The 20798-nt window shown below is 41.4% G+C and overlaps 1 protein-coding gene across 5 annotated transcripts in view; it reads left to right on the plus strand.

Annotated features, from left to right (window-relative positions):
- KDM1B (lysine demethylase 1B) overlaps positions 1–20798 on the plus strand; it is a 109161-nt gene that overhangs the window by 61295 nt on the left and 27068 nt on the right. For 3 of the 5 annotated variants that reach the window (XM_021665341.2, XM_021665340.2, XM_064363021.1), the window contains 3 exons: positions 10951–10989; positions 12936–13146; positions 16311–16495. The exons of 1 other annotated variant lie outside the window; for it this stretch is intronic. In XM_021665341.2, coding sequence (XP_021521016.1) covers positions 10951–10989; positions 12936–13146; positions 16311–16495 — 435 coding nt within the window. The remainder of the gene's footprint in view (positions 1–10950; positions 10990–12935; positions 13147–16310; positions 16496–20798) is intronic. One more of the 5 variants, XM_021665342.2, reaches the window with a different exon arrangement.

Raw genomic sequence — 20798 nt, forward strand, 5'->3', positions numbered from 1 at the left:
TTGGCTTATTTCTGGGTTCTCTATTCTGTTCCATTGGTCTATGTGCCTATTTTTATACCGGTACCATGCTGTTTTGGTGACTGTGGCCTTATAGTTTGAAATCAGGTAGTATGATGCCTGCAGATTTGCTTCTTTTGCTTTGTTTTGCTTTGGCTATGTAGGGGTTTTTTTTGTTCCATATGAATTTTAGAATTTTTTCTAATTCTGCGAAGAATGATGGTAGTATTTTGATGGAGATTGCTTTGAACTTGTAGATTGCTTTTGGCAGTATGGTCATTTTCACAATATTGATTCTGCCCATTGTGAGCATCGGATGTGTTTCCATTTGTTTGTGTCGTCTATAATTTCTTCAAGCAGTGTTTTGTAGTTTTCCTTGTAGAGGTCTTTCGACTCCTTGGTTAGGTATATTGCTAAGTATTTTATTTTTGCAGCTGTTGTTAAAGGGGTTGAGTTCTTGATTTGACTCTCTGCTTGGTCGCTGTTGGTGTATAGAAGAGATTTGTGTACATTAATCTTTTATCCAGAAACTTTACTGATTTTTTTTTCAATCGGTTCTAGGAGCTTTGTTGAAGAGTCCTTAGAGCTTTTAAGGTAAATGATCATATCGTCAGCAAACAGTGACTTCCTCTTTACCAATTTGGATGCCCTTTATTACCTTCTCTTGTCTGATTGCTCTGGCTAGGACTTCCAGTACTACGTTGAAGAGGAGTGGTGAGAGTGGGCATCCTTGTCTTGTTCCAGTTCTCAGTAGGAATTCTTTCAGCTTTTCCCCATTCAGTGTTATGTTAGCTGTGGGTTTGTTATAGGTGGCTTTTATTATATTGAGGTATGTCCCTTGTATGCCAATTTTGCTGAGAGTTTTAATCATCAAGCGATGCTGGATTTTGTCCAGTGCTTTTCCTGCATCTGGTGGGATGATCATGTGATTTTTGTTTTTAATTCTGTTTATGTGGTGCATCACATTTACTGACTTGCGTATGTTAAAGCATCCCTGCATCGCTGGTACAAAACCCACTTGATTGTGGATTATCTTTTTGATGATGCCGTTGGATCTGGTTAGCTAGTATTTTGTTAAGCATCTACGTTAGCTAGTATTTTGTTAGTGTCTGTGTTCATCAGGAATATTAATCTGTAGTTTTTTTGGTTATGTCCGTTCCTGGTTTTGGTATTAGGGTGATGCTGGCTTCATAAAATGAATTAGGGAGGGTTCTCTCTTTCTCTGTCTTGTGGAATAGTGTCAAAAAGATTGGTACAAATTCTTCTTTGAATGTCTGGTAGAATTTTGCTGTGAATCCATCTGATCTTGGACTTTTTTTTAATTGGTAATCTTTTAATTACCATTTGAATCTCACTGCTTATTATTGTTCTGTTCAGGGTATCTAATTCTTCCTGATTTAAGCTAGGAGGGTTGCATTTTTCCAGGAATTTATCCATGTCTTCTAGGTTTTCTAGATGATATGAGTAAAGGTGTTCTTAGTAGTCTCAAACACTGTTTTGTATTTCAGTGGTGTCAGTTGTTTCTTGATGAGAGGTCATTTCAATTTTCTCTCCTCTTTCCTTGGTTAGTCTTGCTAATGGTCTATCAACTTTATTTATCTTTTCAAAGAACCAGCTTTTTGTTTCATTTATCTTTTGTATTTTTTTTGTTTCAATTTCATTTAGTTTTGCTCTGATCTTGGTTATTTCCTTTCTTCTGCTGGGCTTGGGTTTGGCTTGTTCTTGTTTCTTGTTCCTTGAGGCCACACCTATTTATTTTTAATTTAAAAAACTTCCTGTAGCGACAGGGTCTTGCTGTGTTGCCCAGGCTTGTCTTGAACTCTTGGCCTCAAATGATCCTCCCTCCTTAGCCTCTCAAAGTGCTGGGATTACAGGCGTGAGCCACGGCACCTGGCACCACACCTGTTTTGTAAATACAGTTTTAATTGGGACATAGCCATGCTCATTCCTGCGCCTGACACCACACCTGTTTTGTAAATAAAATTTTAATTGGGACATAGCTATGCTTATTGTTATGTATTGGCTGCTTTCATGCTACCATGATAGTACTTGTGTCAGAACCCAGAATATTTATGATGTAGTCCTTTACAGAAAACGTTTCCTGACCCCTTTTCTGACCCATGGGCACGGTATTCTCTCTCCATCTTTTTAAAGTTAACATCTCCCAGCAGTATTTTCTGATTTTCATTGAGGATATCTTTTATGCCTTTTGTTCAGTTTATTTCTAGATGCTTAATTGTTTTCCTGAAATTATAGATAAAATTTATGTTTCACTCCATTTTCAAGTTATGCACTGTTGTAACTATGTGGAAATATAATTGACTTTTGTTTCTTTTTTCTTTTTCTTAAGTCCATTTTCTGTTGCTATAACATACAATTGACTTTTGTATATTGGCCTTATACCCAGAGACTTTGTTAATTTTATTTATTAAGTTTCAGAGATCTTTTCATAGAGTCCTTTGTGTTGTCTGCAAACCAGTCATACAGTCATGATTGTCTATAAACTTTTTCTCTATGTCCATGCCCTTGTTCTTGCCTTACTACATTGGTCAGGACCACCAGTGACAGTGTTCTATAGAGTGATGAGAGCAGGCAACCTTCCCTTGTACTCGACTTCAGGAGGAATATGTTTAGTATCATTATATACAGTGTTGGCTGTAGTTTTTTATAGACTCTTTTTTAAGGAAAATTTGTATTATTTTAATTATGTACAGAAAACTCAACAGTGTACATTTAACCCAGTTTAGTGGCAACTTCTGTAGCCTTTGCCTTTTCAGAGCTTGATGCGAGCCACAGACTTGGGACCCAGAACATTGCCTCCCCAGTGACAGCAGATCTCATCGTATCTGTTGATGTAATTGGTCCTGATAGCTTCCACAAGCTTAGCCAAAGCACCTTTGTCTTCCGAGTTAACCTGTGTGAAGGTGACAGTTGTGCAGGTCTTCCTGTGGACTAGATGTCCCCTTCTAGCCTTCCCCTTGATAATGCAGTAAGGGACCCCCATTTTATGACACAGGGCAGACAGGAAGACAGCCAGCTCGATGGGATCCATGTTGTGTGCAGTCACCACCACCTGAGCTTTCTTGTTCTCCACAACGGTTGTGATGGTGTTAACTCCTGCTCGGACAGGTGGTCTCTTAGTGGGGATGCCCCCTTTGCCAGCAGCTTTCTTCTGGGCCAGGGCCAACAGCCTGTGCTGCTTCTCTTGCTTTGTCTCTGGTCTGTACTTGTGGGCCGGCTTAAGCCATTGGGTAGCTGTTTGGCGGTCTAGGGCCTGGGTGAACTGGTTAATCGCAGGAGGGACTTTGAGCTTCTTGTAGAGGTTGGCTCTCTGCTGCTGCAACCTGATAGAGCGGGGCCATTTCACAAAGCGGGTGAGGTCTCTTTTGGGCTGGATGTCCTGTGCAGTGCCAAAGTTCTTAGACCTTTTCTCAAACAGGGGATTCACCACTTTCTTGGCCTCCTGCTTCTTCACGACAGCAGGAGCTGGAGCCACCTTCTTCCCCTTGGCCTTCCTTTCGGCATCTGGGGCGGCGGGAGGAGAGATTGTAGATGTTCCTTATGAGATGGAATGGTCGCTTTTCTTTTCCTGATTTGCTGAGAACTTTTTTTTTTTTTTTTTTTTTTGAGACGGAGTTTCGCTCTTGTTACCCAGGCTGGAGTGCAATGGTGCAATATCGGCTTACCGCAACCTCCGCCTCCTGGGTTCAGGCAATTCTCCTGCCTCAGCCTCCTGAGTAGCTGGGATTACAGGCACGCACCACCGTGCCCAGCTGATTTTTTGTATTAGTAGAGATGGGGTTTCACCATATTGACCAGGATGGTCTCGATCTCTTGACCTTGTGATCCACCCGCCTCGGCCTCCCAAAGTGCTGGGATTACAGGCTTGAGCCACCGCGCCCGGCCTACTGAGAACTTTTTATGATGTTGGCTAATACTTTTTCTGCATCTTTTATGATGACCATTGCTTTTTCTTCTTTAATCAGCAAATATCATGAATTATACCAGTTTTGGAATGCTAAGTCAATGTTGCATTCCTGGAGGAAAAATCCACTTATTTTTAATGTATTATTCTTTTTACATATTTTCAGATTTGATTAAATTATGGTAAAGATTTTTGCATCTTTGTTTGTCTTGGATACTTCGTTACTTTCCTTTCTTGTAATAACCTTGTTGGATTCTGCTTTCAGAGTTATGCTGGCTCCGTACAACGAGCCGTATGTGGTCTTTTCTGTTAAGGAGTTTGTTGTACAAGTTTGGTATTATTACTTTTTTGGCGTTTGGTTGAATTCACTAATGAAACAGTGTGGGGCAGTAGTTTTCTTTGCAAAAAGTTCAGAAATTACAAATTCAGTTTCTTTAACAGACATATGGCTGTTTAGGTGGTTTATGACTTCTGTCCATTTTGAAAGGTTGTGATTTTCAAGGAGTTTGTCTTTTTCATCTATGTTGTCACATTTTTTTACTTAAAGTTGTTTGTACTGTTCCCTTGTTGTTCTTTTAATGTTGGTGGGCTCTGTCTCAGTATCCTTTCTTTTAGTCTGGATGTTGATGATTTTGTGAGGGAAGGAAAGCATTGATATAAGCTTGGGATTAGATTCTTGGAATTGGTAATAGCTATTCCAAAATCTTTGAATTTAGCACTTAATTTTTTTTTTCTTTTGTAAGGCAGGGTCTCACTGTGTCGCCCAGTCTGGAGTACAGTGGCATAATCCTGGTTCACTGCAGCCGTGACTCCCTGGGCTCAGGTGATTCTCCCACCTCAGTCTCCCAAGTAGCTTGAAGTATAGGTGCGTGCCACCACACTTGGCTAATTTTTTTTTTTTTTTTTTTAATAGAGTCCGGGTTTTGCTGTCTTGCCCAGGGTAAGGCCCTTGACTGATTCTGGAACTCAACTTTGAGAGTTGAAGGCCTCTCTGAGAAGAGGAAGAGAAAAAAAAATGGGAGGGAGCTGACATGAGGGAGTGGGTAATTCATTTCCAGGCTGTGTGGCTGCACTGATGGGAGCCGGGATCTGAGCAATGAAGATACCATGGGCTTGTGAGGCAGAAGGGAGCATGTCCAGCTTGCAGGAGCAATGTCTTGGTTGCACTAAGCTTAATCAACTAGCACCTGTGTTCCAGATTACTTGACAATGAACAGTTGACTCAGTGGCATTTCATTATAATATTTAAAGGAGAGTTCAGCCAAGCAACAGTCAAAAATAGCAGACTATTTTAATAGATTCTATTTTTTGAGCCATTTTCACTCAACCTGTTTATGTGATGATTCTAAAAATTGTTGCAGACAATTTTTTTAAAGATTTTGGATGATTTGTGTAATGATACTACATTAATCAATACTAGCTGTGATTTTTTGTTGTTGTTGTTTTGTTTAAGAAGGAGTCTCGCTCTGTCGACCAGGCTGGAGTGCAGCAATGACGCGATCTCAGCTCACTGCAACCTCCGCCTCCCAGGTTCAAGCGCTTCTCCCACCTCAGCCTCCCAAGTAGCTGGGACTACAGGTGCGCACCACCACGCCCAGCTAATTTTTGTATTTTTAGTAGAGGGGAGGTTTCACATGTTGGCCAGGCTGGTCTCGATCTCCTGACCTCAGGTCATCTGTCTGCCTTGGCCTCCCAAAGTACTGGGATTACAGGCATGAGCCACTGCTCCTGGCTTCTCTAGCTGTGATTTTTACATTTTGTTCTGTGCTTTGCCTAAATGGTAATTGGAGTGATCTATAATCTCACCTCTCTTTTACTTGCTGACAATTGAATGGACAACTTTGACTTTATCTCTACTGATTGTTCAAACTTTGCCTTGGTTTTTGATTTTTGAATTTTTTCTTGGGTGGTGGTTGTCACTTTCAGTTTCTTGAAGTAGTTTTCGAAAACTCTAAGGTTTTCTTCAGCATAACTTTACTTTTATTTTATTTTATTTTATTTTATTTTAGAGATGGAGTTTTGCTCTCGTTACCCAGGCTGGAGTGCAATGGCGCGATCTCGGCTCACCCCAACCTCCGCCTCCTGGGTTCAGGCAATTCTCCTGCCTCAGCCTCCTGAGTAGCTGGGATTACAGGCACGTGCCACCATGCCCAGCTAATTTTTTGTATTTTTAGTAGAGACGGGGTTTCACCATGTTGACCAGGATGGTCTCGATCTCTTGACGTCGTGATCCACCCACCTCGGCCTCCCAAAGTGCTAGGATTACAGGCGTGAGCCACCGCACCCAGCCAACTTTACTTTTAAACAAATGATATTATATTCATTATTGAAAAATTCCAGCAATATAGAAAAGAACAAAGATAGCAGAAGAAATTCATACAGTCATCATTGTGAAATAACCATCAATGAGTGAGATGCATTCAAGAGTCTCTATGCAGTGTACCTCTATGTGTATACAGGGAGAGGGCCTGATCGACAGATAGCTTCCCATTAAGGAATAGTACTATACACACTGTTTTTTTTGTAAGTTTGTTGTGTTTAATATAATAACATCAATTTAAAATTAGAAAAGCAAGCCAAAGTGAAATAAGATTTTATGTTGAACATAAAATATTTCTTTATCCCAAGAAATATGTTTCTAAAAACTCTCTGAAAGGTTGAGAAAATATGAGAATAAGAAGTGGGAATCAGCTGGGCACAGTGGCTCATGCCTGTAATCTCAGAACTTTGGGAGGCTGAGGCAGGAGTTTGAGACCAGCCTGGGCGACATGGCGAGACCTTGTCTCAAAAAGAATACAAAAATTAGCTGGGCATGGTGATGTGCGCCTGTAGTCCGGGCAACTGGGGAGACTGAAGTGGGAGGATCCCTTGAGCCCATGAGGTCAAGGGGGCAGTGAGCCGAGATTGCACCATTGTACTCCAGCTTAGGTGACACACTGAGACCCTGTTTCAAGAAGAAAAATTAAAAAGTTGAAATCACTCTAACTTTAAAAAAAAGAAAACTTCATATTTCAATTTTAGATGATACTGGTCAGCAACCTGCTATGACATCGGGAAAAATAAATTATGTAACACTTCGTTTTCTTCTCTCCCAGTTTTTGTTATGGTTTTGGTTTTTGGTTAGTTTTGTTGGTGATTTTATCAGTTATTTTCTATAACCATATTCCCTCCGTTATTTACTCTCACTTACATGTTTACGTAGATTTACTGCTCTCTGTAATTTCTCTTACCATAGTTCCCTCTGTCTCAGGTTCTTTATTTTGATTTGAAACCTGGCTGGCTGTATTTTAACATCAGGCATTTTTTTTCCAGGAGGGCTTCAGAGATGTCAGATTCCTTGCATTTTTGAAAACTTAATTGCCTTCCTTCTCACCTCACCTTAATTAAAGCCTTTATAGTCTCTTTAAATTCCAACTTCTATGGATATTATCAAATCTCTTCCCCGGCAACCCCAGTCACCCTCCTTTGAGACCCCTTCATCTTATTGTTCCAATATGAATTGATGACTCTCCATAATCTGAATTTTTGAAATAGTAATTTAAATGATATTTATTGACCCCAAGTAATTTTGGTTTTCAGTGTGGTGTGCTGTCAAGGAGAAAGTCAGTGCAGGTTTATTTGTAGAATAACATGAGAAATAACAGTTGCCAACTCTGCACACTGTTTTTTATCTTGCTCTTTGTCATTTAATATGTCTTAAAGATGCGTCCATATAAGAATACGAAGATCTCTTCTTTCTCTTTATTTTTATTTCATTCATTTTAAGCGATGGGTCTCGCTCTGAAGTACAGTGACATCCTCTCAGCTGAGTGCAGCCTCAAATTCGAGTTCAAGTGATTCTCCCCACTCAGCCTGTCACCACAGGCACACCACCATGCACAGCTAATTATTTTTTATCTTTTTTTTTTTTTTTTTTGTAGAGACAGGGTCTTGCTAAGTTGCCCAGGCTGGTCTGAAACTCCTGGCCTCAAGCGATCCCCACACCCTGGTTTCCCAAAGTGCTGGGATTGCAGTGTGAGCCACTGTACTCAGCCCTTCTTTCTCTTCAATGGCTGTCTGATCAATAGTCCACTGAACAGATGTCCTGTGCTTAAGTTAATGCTACTGAAGGGCATTTAGGTTACTTTTAAACGCTTGCCATTCCTGACTGTGTTTTAGTGAAAAGCTTTCTATCTGTGCCATTTTTTGAGTATATTTGTGGGATCAGTTCCTGCAAATGAAATTTTTGTGTCAAAGGGTAGATGCTGTTGTTTTAATATGAAATAACTTATAGACACAAAGATTTATAATTGTATGTAAGGAAGAAAGAAAGCAGACACTGGTGTACCTCCCTGCTACTCAGTTGAAGAAACCGAGCACTCCCAGTGGCTTTGTCCCTCCCTCCATTGTGCTCCTCGGTAGTTACTCTACTTCCTCTCCTTCCCCTGCAAGTGTCCTGGAGAGAGAGAGAGAGACAGAGAGAGAGGAGTGTGTGTGTGTGTGTGTGTGTGTGTTCGAAACAGAGTTTCACTTTTGTTGCCCAGGCTGGAGTGTGGAGTGCAGTGGTGCAGTCTTGGCTCACTGCAAACTCCATCTCCCTAGTTCAAGTGATTCTCCTACCTCAGCCTCCTGAGTAGCTGGGATTCCAGATGCATGCCACCATGCCTGGCCAATTTTTTGTATTTTCATTAGAGACGGGGTTTCATCATGTTGGCCAGGTTGGTGTCAAACTCCTGACCTCAGGTGATCCACCCGCCTCAGCCTCCCAAAGTGCAAGGATTACAGACATGAGCCACTGCGCCCTGCCCTGAATTTTGTGTTTCTTATTCCTTTGCTTTTTGTTATAGAGTTAATACATATTGCTGAAACCTTAAGCAACATAAGTTTTGCATATTTTTATACTGGTTACAAATTATATCACAATTGTTTCTATTCCTGTTTAACTTGCTCTTTTCACTCAACGTTAAGGTTTTGGGGATGCCTCCATGTTGATGCCTAAAACTTTGGTGTGTTAATTTTCCCTGCTGGGTAGAATTAGGGTACATCTATTCTTGTGTTTATGAATATAAGGATTGTTTCTAGATTTTGGCTGTCAGAGATAATGCTTCTGTGAGCATTCTTGCCTGGCACAAAGACAAAAGTGTCTTTGAAATATAATCCAAGGACTAGAACTGCTAGGCCATATGGTATCACAATCTTGTTTATTTAGGCAATTTTTCTTAGTGAAATATAACATTTAAACAGAAAATGCACAAACACAATGCATAGCCCAATGAGTTTTCACCAAGTACTCATTTAGCTGGCTCCCAGGAAAGAAACTGAACACACACCAGCCCCTTAGAAGCCTCGTGTCACTTTTAATCAGTCTTTAACCCTTGCTCCCCTAGAGTAACTACCTACTTTTCTGACTTATAATCATATAGACTTTTTTTTTTTTGCTTGCTTGCTTTTAAGTTTTGCATGAATGGAATCCTACACTATGATTGCTCTAGCTTCTGGTTTTTTTGTTGTTGTTTGTTTTGGTTTTTTGAGACAGAGTTTTACTCTCGTTGCCCAGGCTGGAGTGCAGTGGTGTGATCTCGGCTCACTGTGACCTCCGCCCACGGCAACCTCTGCCTCTAGGTTCAAGCAATTCTCCTGCCTCAGCAGCCTCCCAAGTAGCTGGAATTACAGGTGTGCATCACCATGCCCGGCTGATTTCTGTGTTTTTAGTTGAGACAGGGTTTTACCTTGTTGGCCAGGCTGGTCTCGAACTCCCGGCCTCAGATGATCCACCCACCTCTGCCTCCCAAAGTGCTGGAATGACAGGTGGGAGCCACTGCACACGGCCTGTTCTAGCTTCTTTTGTGCAACATTGCTTGTGAGACATGTCCATGTTGTAATGTGTGGTTATAGTTTGTTTTCATTGCTGTGCAGCATGCCATTGTTTGACTGTAATACAATTTGGATATCCATTGTACTGTTGATGACTTTTGGGTGGTTTCTAGCTTTTTTCCTTTTTCTTTTTTCCTTTTTTTTTTTTTTGAAACAAGGTCTCTGTTACCCAGGTAGAGTACAGTGGTGTGATCACAGTTCACTGTAGCCTCAACCTTCAGGGCTCAGTCAGTCTTCCCATTTCAGCCTTCCGAGTAGTTGGAAGTACAGGCATGCACCCCCATGCCTGGCTGATTTTTGCAATTTTTGCAAAGATTGGTGGGGGGTTTGTCTGTGTTACCCAGGTTGGTCTTAAACTTCTAGGCTCAAGTGAGCTACCTGCCTTGACCTCCCAAAGTTGTGGGATTACAGGCATGAGCTGCTGAGCCTGGCCAGTTTCTAGCTTTTTTTGAATACAAATAATGCTCCTTAATGCCTCTGTTGCTGCAGGTATACAAGAATATCTCTCTGGAAAATATAACCCAGTTAGAATTGCTGGATGTGTCATGTGTATCTTCAGTTATAAAAGACGATGTCAAATGATTGTGCATTTTAAATGTTCGTAGTTTGTCACCACCCTTCGTGGTTTTTATATGCCTTTATTTTCCACCAGGAACAGCCTTATGTCTCCTCACACCCTCAGTTTTTTTGTTTTTTTTTTTTTTGAGATGGAATCTCACTCTGTCACCCAGGCTGGAGTGCAGTGGCCCAGTCTCGGCTCACTGCAATCTCTGCTTCCCGGGTCCCAGCAATTCTCCCGCCTCACCCTCTCCAGTCACTGGGATTATAGGCACCTGCTACCATGCCTGGCTAATTTTTATATTTTTAGTAGAGACGATGTTTCACCATTTTGACCAGGCTGGTCTCAAACTCCTGACCTGCAGTGATCTGCCCACCCTGACCTCCCAAAGTGCTGCTGGACCTCCCAAGTGCTGCTGGACCTCCCAAAATGTTGGAATTACTGGCATAAGCCACCAAGCCAGGCCTCCCAGCACTCTCACTTATACATTGTTTCATCAAAATGTTTTCCTTTGCCACTCTGATAGGTGAAAAGAGATACCTTTTTGAAGATAAATTGATACTTAAGACTACATTTTATAAGCAACCCTAATTTAACACTTGTTTTTCGTTTGTAGCCTGAGACCTCAGATCATTGTTCCCTCCCAGAGGATCTAGTGAGTATTTCTGCGTGTTCTGGATTGGAGTTAATTGTGCCTTTGTTGATAAGTGTTATAAGGAAATGACAGTAACACTTTTATGAATTTTTCTCTTTGGCTGCTGATAGTGACTTTTTAATCTAACATGGTAACGATATTATGAAAATGTTAGCAATAGTGATATTATGGGTAATCCTGTCCCCAACTTTAAAAATAAAGTTATATTGCTTTTCATTAAAAGGAAATAAAGAGGAAGATGGAGCTCTGCTGCCTTGCTCTAGGGCTCAGGCTTGCTGTACTTGTTTTTCAAGGATGACTTTGTGACCTTTTCTCCACTTGAGTCCTCCTAAGAAAAGCGTGGGAGAGCTACAGTTTGATTGTCTTGGCCTGGATTCAGCTGCAGGAGTGTTCTTAGGCATTCTGACCTCAGCATGACGGCTTTGTCCTGTCCTTGCCTAGGTGTGGAAGGGGGGTGCAGTACTTACAGGTGGCAAAGCTGGTCACATTTCCTTTGTCTCCATAAGATTTTGCTACCTGAGTTGACAGACTCCAGTGTACCTTGTAATCAGATCCACTGGCTATTTCAGAAAATCGTTTTTTAAATTTTGGGTTTCTCAAGTTTCTAGAATTCTGAGTTATTCTGATTTTCAGTGATTCAGGATTGGATTGTTCTAATGTCTGAAATTCAGGAACTACAATAGCTTTTCAGGCAAAGAGAGCATTGTCTTTTAACAAATCTACTCTAAATCCATTCTGTTACATAAAAAGGTGCGTGTATGTGTATTAGTCCTTTCTCACGCTGCTATAAAGAACTGGCAGAGACAAGGTAATTTATAAAGGAAAGAGATTTAATTGACATAGTTCCTCAAGGCTTGGAGGCCTCAGGAAACTTACAGTCATGGCAGAAGCGGAAGCAAATATGTCCTTCATGACATCAGGAAGGAGAAGTGCTGAGCATAAATGGAAAAGCCCTTTATAAAACCATCAGATCTCGTGAGAACTCATTATCACATGAACAGCATGAGTGTAACCGCCCCCATGATTTAATTACCTCCTACCAGCTCCCTCCCATGACACGTGGGGATTATGGGAACTAAAATTCAAGATGAAATTTGGGTGGAGACCCAGCCAAACCATATCAGTATGTATATATAGGTGTGCGTATGCACACATTTGTTTTCTAGGCTCCAGAATAGACATTATTTTTTTTCTGAATTCTTGGAGCATAAGTGTCGGATTGCATTTAGAAAAGGCTGTCTACCATGGATTGTGGTGGTTTTGCTTCAGAAGCCACATAGACTTTCTCTTTATTGCAGTAGTCATCATGGGAAGGCTCTGATTTGATGACTCTATATGTTAAGTCAACTCTGGAACAGGATCACATATTTGAAGACTGAAAATAGCTGCCTTTGTTCAGTTCTACATTTGGCATCTTATTTTGATGGTTGCAGTGCACTTTTCCCCTGAAAGTTTTTTAGTAGCCTTTGGCAAAAAGCAGTAATACTTGACTACTACTTGGGAGCATTATTTTTTATGCCCAGTTTCCCAATTTTCACTATCTTGAAATCCTAAGTTAAAGGCGAGGGGCTTGGATGATAGATGATTACTGAGCAGAGATACATTTCCCACATCAGACTTAAACCTAGGCTTGCCATCTAGTAAATGGGCACAGCTTTAAGACTCACCTGGCATTGGTGGGGGTTATTTTGGGGATGGGATAAGGGAGGCTATTCCCATATGTCGAAAGAATTCTGCCTGGGAGACATTCTCACCAGGTATTATCAGCCCATTTTTGTTTCTACATCTGTGTGTGTAGAGCTCTGGAATAGAATTGTTAAGTCTGAATGAGAAAAAGCATAGTGGGTTAAGGATGAGTGAGAAGAGAACCCTCTGTTCTTGACAGAATCTTCATGTACGTTTCTTGTCTGTCCTTGTCTTTCTTCCTCCTGCCTGGCCCATTGCAGAGAGTGTTGGAAGTTTCCAACCATTGGTGGTACTCTATGCTCATCCTACCTCCTTTGCTGAAAGACAGCGTGGCAGCGCCTCTGCTGTCTGCCTACTACCCTGACTGTGTTGGCATGAGCCCCTCCTGCACCAGCACACACCGCGCCACTGCCACTGGCAATGCCAGCCCTGGGAAACTGGAGCACTCCAAGGCTGCCCCCTCCGTGCACGGTGAGAGCCATTCCTGGGACTCCCTGCTTTCCATTCCCCACTACCCTCCCTGGGGAATGTATGAGTGAGCAAAATGCAAAGGATTTTTTTAAATGTGCAGGCTGGGCACAGTGACTCATGTCTGTAATTCCAGCACTTTGGGTGGCCAAGGCAGGGGGATCCCTTGAGGCCAGGAGTTCGAGACCGCTTTGGGCAACATAGTGAGACCTCATATCTAAAAACAAATAAATAGATAAAAATTATTTTTAAAAATGTATACTAGCTAGGATATAAAGCCCCTCATTATTTCATGGAAATGGTTATACTGTGGATCAGTCATATCATTTGTGTATAGTGTAAAAAAAAATTGTGTATTGGTTAAAAAAAAAAAGTACCAATGTGGTTAATTTTCCCTCAGTAATTTGGAAAACCTGCAACACTCATGAATTGTCTACAGGACTTAATGTGTGTTTATTTGAAAGTTGGATTGATGTCTTGTTTAATGATAATATGAACTCTGACTTACCAGGAAAAATTTTGAACCTTATGAGTAGTCCTGAGTCTTTCTGCCTCCAGTTATGCCATTGGTGATCCCAGCAAAATGATCTACTCTAAAAAAAAAAATTTAAAACTGCAGGGCAAGCATGCTGCTGATTATTTACTTTATTTATTATTATTTTTATTATTTTGGAGATGGAATTTCACTCTTGTCATCCAGGCTAGAGTGCAATGGCACGATCTCGGCTCACTGCAACCTCTGCCTCCCGGGTTCAAGCGATTCTCCTGCCTCAGCCCCCCGAGTAGCTGGGATTACAGACATACGCCACCACATCCGGCTAATTTTATATTTTTTAGTAGAGACAGGGTTTCTCCATCTTGGTCAGGCTGGTCTAGAACTCCCAACGTCAGGTGATCCACCCGCCTCGGCCTCCCGAAGTGCTGGGATTGCAGGCGTGAGCCACCGTGTGCAGCTATTTTTTATTATTTTATTTTCGAGACAGATATTGGTCTGTCACCCAGGCTGTTGTGCAGTGGCATGATCTCAGCTCGCTGCAATCTCCAGCCACCAGGTTCAAGTAATTTTCCTGTCTCAGCCTCCAGAGTAGCTGGGACTCCAACCACGTGCCACCACACCTACTTGTTTTTTTTTTTTTTTTTTTTTTTTTTTTGAGACAGAGTCTCACTCTGTTGCCCAGGCTGGAGTGCAGTGGCACAGTCTTGGCTCACTGCAACCTCTTCCTCCCAAGTTCAAGCAGTTCTCCTGTCTCAGTCTCCCAAGTAGCTGGGATTACAGGCACACACCACATCTGGCTAATGGTTGTATTTTGAGTAGCGACAGGGTTTCATTGTGTTGGCCAGGCTGGTCTCGAACTCCTGATCTCAAGTGATCTGCCCCTCCCCCCGACTCCCAAAGTGCGGGCATAAACTACTGCGCCTGGTCTCATTATTTACTTTAAAGGCATTTTTTAAATTCTACATTAGAATTCTTGGTGTAGAAGCAGGAATTCTGGATTTCCTACTGCCTGTACAGGAACAAATGGCATTTTTGATTATGCACACAGATTTTTACATTACGTCCTATCTTAAGTTTTGTTTTTTTTTTTTTTTTTTTTTTTACAATAACATTGAAATATAGATGTGGAAATCAAAGCTAAAGTGATAATTCCCGGGGTTAACGAAGATGTGATAAAAGAGGCACTTGACTACTATCTATTAGGGAGAGCGTATGTTTATGAAGGACGATTTGGCAGTGTGCATCAAAAACTTTAAAATAGAGACTCATTGACCCAGCAATGCTATTTTTAGGAATTTATCCTAAACAACTAATCAAAAGTAAATCCAAAGATTAGGCACAAAGAAATTTCTTTTTACATTGTTTATAATAGTGACGTAATTGGATGAAGTTTAAATGCTTAGCAATAGGGAAATGGTTGAATAATAAGAAAATATTATACAGCCATTGAATGCATATTTAGGGACACAGAAAAGTATTCATGATACTGTATACATTAAAAAGCAGGTTAGAGGCTGGGCACGGTGGTTCATGTCTGTAATCCCAGTGCTTTCGGAAGACAGGGCCAGTGCATCACGAGGTCAGGAGTTCAAGACCAGTCTGGCCAAGATGGTGAAACCCCATCTCTACTAAAAATACAAAAATTAGCCAGGCACGGTGGTAGGTGCCTGTAATCCCAGCTACTCGGGAGGCTGAGGCAGGAGAATTGCTTGAACCCGGTGGCAGAGGTTGCAGTGAGCCGAGACTGTGCCACTGCACTCCAGCCTGGGTGGTAGAGTGAGACTCCATCTCAAAAAAAAATATATCAGGTTAGAAAACGGCACTTTCATAGCATTTTTTCCAATTTCATAAAGGCAACTATCTATTACATGAATAATCTCTATTAATAGAGAAATAAGGATAAAGTGTATCCTTAAATGTGACTCCACTACTCAGACATAATCAGGGGTTAGTGCTTATTATTTACTTCTGTGAACCTATTCATTTTATAGTCAGAAAAATGCCATAAAAGTTATTTTTAAAATGTATTTCGATGAGGAACGAACATCCAGTGAATACAGAGTTTGTCTTATAAGATGAAAAAGTTCTAGAGATCTGTGGCACAGCAGTGTGAGTGTACTTAACACTACTGAACTGTACACTTAAAAACAAATAAGATAGCTGTGCATTGTCGCTCAGGCCTGTAATCCCAGCACTTTGGGAGGCCGAGGTGGGCAGGTCACTTCAGGCCAGTAACTTGAGACCAGCCTGGCCAACATGGTGAAACCCATCTCTACTAAAAATACAAAAAGTAGCTGAGTGTGGTGGTAGGCACCTGTAATCCTAGCTACTCAAGAAGCTGAGGCATGAGAATCATTTGGACCCAGTGGGTGGAGGTTGTAGTGAGCCGAGATGGTACGTACCACTGCACTCCAGCCTGGGCAACAGAGCAAGACCCTGGATCCAAAACAAAAACAAGTTAAGATGATAAATTTTATGATATGCATTTTTTTACTACAATTAAAAATAAATTTCCATGCTATGGAAATTAAAATTGTGAATAATGTGAAGAAAGAATGAGAAAAATATTTAATTTATGTACCTTTGGTCTAACTGGGTGGAGGAAGCAAAGATATTTATGGAGGGTAGACAGTGGAGCTTGTAGGAGTTGCCCATTTGTGTTACCTATCAGTTCCAGGCATGAACCGATATTTCCAGCCTTTTTACCAGCCCAATGAGTGTGGCAAAGCCCTCTGTGTGAGGCCAGATGTGATGGAACTGGATGAGCTCTATGAGTTTCCAGAGTATTCCCGAGATCCCACCATGTACCTGGCTTTGAGAAACCTCATCCTCGCGCTGTGGTATACTAACTGCAAAGTAAGTAAGGGTATGTTGGCCAGTAGCACTGGACGGAGGACCATGTTGAAGAGGAGGGGACACTTTATCTGGGGACGGAATATTGTACGCCAGGATTTCTCAGCCTTAGCTCTGTTGATATTTTGGGTAGATAATTCTTTGTAGTGGGGGCTGTCTTTGCACTGTAGGATATTTAGCAACATCCCTGGCTTCTACCTACTAGATTCCAGTAACTCTTCCCACTGTGAAAACCAAATATGTCTGTAGACATTTCCAAATGGGTTCAGAATCCCCCCATGTTGAAAATCACCATTTTTAGACCACATGTAGTCAGCATGCCGACTCTCCAGTGGTGAGTATACGGTGCAAGATTTGGTCCAAAGAGTTCTAATGGCAATAGCAGGAGGGAAAAACATCAAAGATGGGATTTCAAATCCTTGAGGGCAGGAATTTTTGTTCACTTCGGCGTCCTTTTTTTTTTTTTTTTTTTTTTTTGAGACGGAGTTTCACTCTTGTTACCCAGGCTGGAGTGCAATGGTGCGATCTCGGCTCACCGCAACCTCCGCCTCCTGGGTTCAGGCAATTCTCCTGCCTCAGCCTCCTGAGTAGCTGGCATTACAGGCACGCATCACCGTGCCCAGCTAATTTTTTGTATTTTGGGGTTTTACCATGGCCAGGATGGTCTCGATCTCTTGACCTCATGATCTGCCCGCCTCGGCCTCCCAAAGTGCTGGGATTACAGGCGTGAGCCACCGCGCCCAGCCACTTCAGCATCCTTAGTCAAGACCAGTACCTTTCTTCTGTTGGGACTAATAAATGTCAGGGCTGTCACCTGTCACACTGTACCCATCTTGAAAGGGGCGAAGATAAATTATGGGGAAGAATGGGAATACTGGTTTTTCTTTTTTTTTTTTAAAAGGGCTGAGTGAAGTGGCTCATGTCTATAATTCTAGCACTTTGGGAGGCCGAGGCAGGAGAATTGTTTGAGCCTAGAAGTTCAAGACCAGTCTGGGCAACATAGTGAGACCTCCATCTCCACAAAAAATTAAAAAATTAGCCAAGTGTGGTGGCACATGACTGTAGTCCCAGCTACTTGGGAGGCTGAGGTAGGAGGATGGCTTGAGTCTGGGAGGTCAAGGCTGCAGTAAGCCATGATTGTGCCACTGCACTCTAGCTTAGCTGACAGAGAGAGACCCTGTTTCCAAAAAAAAAACCCACAAAGATTCTCTTGACCCTAGCATTTTTCTGATTTATTAATTTCATCAGCAATTTGAGTCATTGCTGAATGCTGAACATTGTGCAAGACTGTCAAAGTGGTGTTGAGTAAAGATATGCCAGTTTCACCTTGGCATTTCACTGGATTGGAATCCAGAATGAGATGACATAACCTGATTAAGTTACGGCTATTAATGCAACTACCCACATCTTCTTTCTTTCTTTCTTTTTTTTTTTTTGGAGACGGAGTCTTACTCAGTCACCCCGGCTGGAGTGCAGTGGCATGATCTCAGCTGACTGGCTCACTGCAACCTCCGCCTCCCGAGTTCAAGTGATTCTCCTGCCTCAGCCTCCTGAGTAGCTGGGATTACAGGTGTGTGCCACCATGCCTGGCTAATTTTTGCATTTTTAGTAGAGATGGAATTTCACCATGTTGGCCAGGCTGGTCTTGAACTCCTGACCTCAGGTGATCTGACCGCTTTGGCCTCCCAGAGTGCTGGGATTACAGGTGTGAGCCACTGCACCGGCTCCCAACATCTTATCAGTCACAAGAATCCAGCTCTTTCTGCTGTCAATAGGATCAGCAGCCTGGATTTCAGTAGTGGCCTTCATTGAGTCAGGAGTGTCACGTGCTCAGCCGCCATGCTTCTGCTGCAGTCGTTCTTGCTCTGAGAATACCTGTGTGATAAAGTGTAAATTGCTGTATCCTCCTGTTGTCTCCTTCTTCTTTTTCCCCACTGGGTAAACGTCCCTTTGTTCTTACTGTCTTAATGATAAGTGATGGATTTGAATTACCTGGAGAGTTTTTTTTTTTTTTTAATTATTGTGGTAAAATACACATAACATAAAATTTACCATATTTTTTGTCTTGTTTTTTTAGATGGAGACAAGGTCTCCCTATGTTGTACAGGCTGGTCTCCAACTCCTGGGCTCAAATGATCCTCCTGCTTCAGCCTCCCAAAGTGGTGGGATTACAGGCATGAGCCACTGTGCCCAGCCCCATTTTTACCATCTAAACCATTGTAAACTTTATAACTCAGTGACATTTAAGTACGTGTATAATGTTGTATAACCATCACCACTATCTAGTTCCAGAACTTTTTGATTATCCCAAGAGGGAACCCTGTACAAATTAAGCAGTCTCTTCTCTCATTTTCTCCTGCTCTCAGCCCCTGGCAACCAGGAATCTACTCTCTAGCTGTATAGATTTGCCTGTCGTAGATATTTCCAGTAAATGGAAGCTGGTAATATGTGGCCTTTTGTGACTGGCTTCTTTCACTTGGCATAATGTTTTCAAGATTTACCCTTGTTGTAGCACATGTCAGAACTTCACTCACTTTTATAGCTGAATAGTATGCCATTGTCCATATCACATTTTATTTATCTATTCATCCATTGATGGGCATTTGACTTGTTTTCACCTTTTCCCTATTTGAATACTGCTATTGTGAGCATTTTGTTTGAACATCTGTTTTCAGTTCTTTTTGGTATATACTAAGGATTGGTATTACGATATTTCAGGTTTAACCTTTTGAGGAACTAAAACAATATTTTAAAAATTAATTGGTTTGCCTTTTAAATTGAGAAATAAACATTGTATATGTTTATGATGGACAGTCTGATGTTTTGAAATATATATATATTGTGGCCGGGCGTGGTGGCTCACGCCTGTACTTCCCAGCACTTTGGAGGCTGAGGCGGGTGGATTACCTGAGATCAGGAATTTGAGACCACCTTGGCCAACATGGTGAAACCCTGTCTCTACTAAAAATATAAAACATTAGCCGACGGTGGTGGCAGGCACCTGTAGTTCCAGTTACTCAGGAGGCCGAGGCAGGAGAATTGCTTGAACCCAGGAAGTGGAGGTAGCAGTGAGCCAAGATCGCTCCATTGCACTCTAGCCTGGGCGACAGAGTGAAACTCCGTCTCAAAAAAAAAAAAAAAAAAGAAAAAAGATATATATGTTGTAGAATGGCTAAATTGACTTAATCAACATATGCCTTACATGATATACTTACCATTTTCTTGTCGCCGAGAACTTAAAAATCTCTCCATGATTTTCAAGTATACAATACATTGTTGTTAACTATGTATTGTAGTTACCATGTTGTGAAATGGATCTCCTGAAATTATTCCTCTTGTCTAAACTGAAATTTTGTGTCCTTTGACCAACATCTCCCCTATTCCCCCTCCCCTCAGCATCTGGTAACCCCCATTCTACTTTCTGCTTCTGTGAATGGACGTTTTTAGATTCCACGTGTGTATGTACATGAGATCATGCAGTATTTGTCTGTGTCTGGTTTATTTCACGTAACCTAATGTCCTTCTGGTTCAACCATGTTGTTACAAATGACAGGATTTTGTTTCTTTTCTTTTAAGGCTGAATAGTATTCCATTGTGTGGTTATAGCACATTTTCTTTATTCATCAATAAGTGGACTCTAGGTTGATTCTGTATCATGGCAGTTATGATAACACAGGAATGAACATGGGAGCGCACATCTCTCTGATGTACTGATTTCATTTTATTTGACTGTCTACCCCACAGTGGGGGGTGCTGGATCATACGGTAGTTTTATTTTTAGTTTTTTTTGAGACACCTCCATATTGTTTTCCATAATGCCTATCCTAATGTACATTCTACCAACAGTGTATAAGGTTCTTTTTTCTCTGCTTCATTTATTACCTTTTGTCTTTTTTGATAACAGGCATTTTAATAGGTGTGAGGTGATTGTCATTGTGGCTCTAATTTTGCATTTCCTTGATGATTAGTGATGGTGAGCATTTTTTCATATACACTTGGCCCTTTGTACCTGTGGGTTCCACATCTTGAAAATATTTGGGGAAAAAAATGGATGGTTGCATCTGTACTAAACACTATACAGACTTTCCTTGTCATTTTCTACATGATATTATGTAACAACTATTTACATAGCATTTACATTGTATTACGTATTATAAGTAATCTAGAGATAGCATAAAGTATGCTGGAGGCTGTGCATAGACTATATGCAAATACTATGTCATTTTACATAAGGGACTTGAACATCTATGGAGTTTGATCTTCTCAGGAGGGTTCTAGAACTAATCCGCCATGGATACCAGGGAGG

This window comes from Aotus nancymaae, unplaced genomic scaffold (genome assembly GCF_030222135.1).
Source record: "Aotus nancymaae isolate 86718 unplaced genomic scaffold, 86718_ANA_hifiasm-v0.15.2.pri h1tg000051l, whole genome shotgun sequence".
Lineage (NCBI taxonomy): Eukaryota > Metazoa > Chordata > Mammalia > Primates > Aotidae > Aotus > Aotus nancymaae.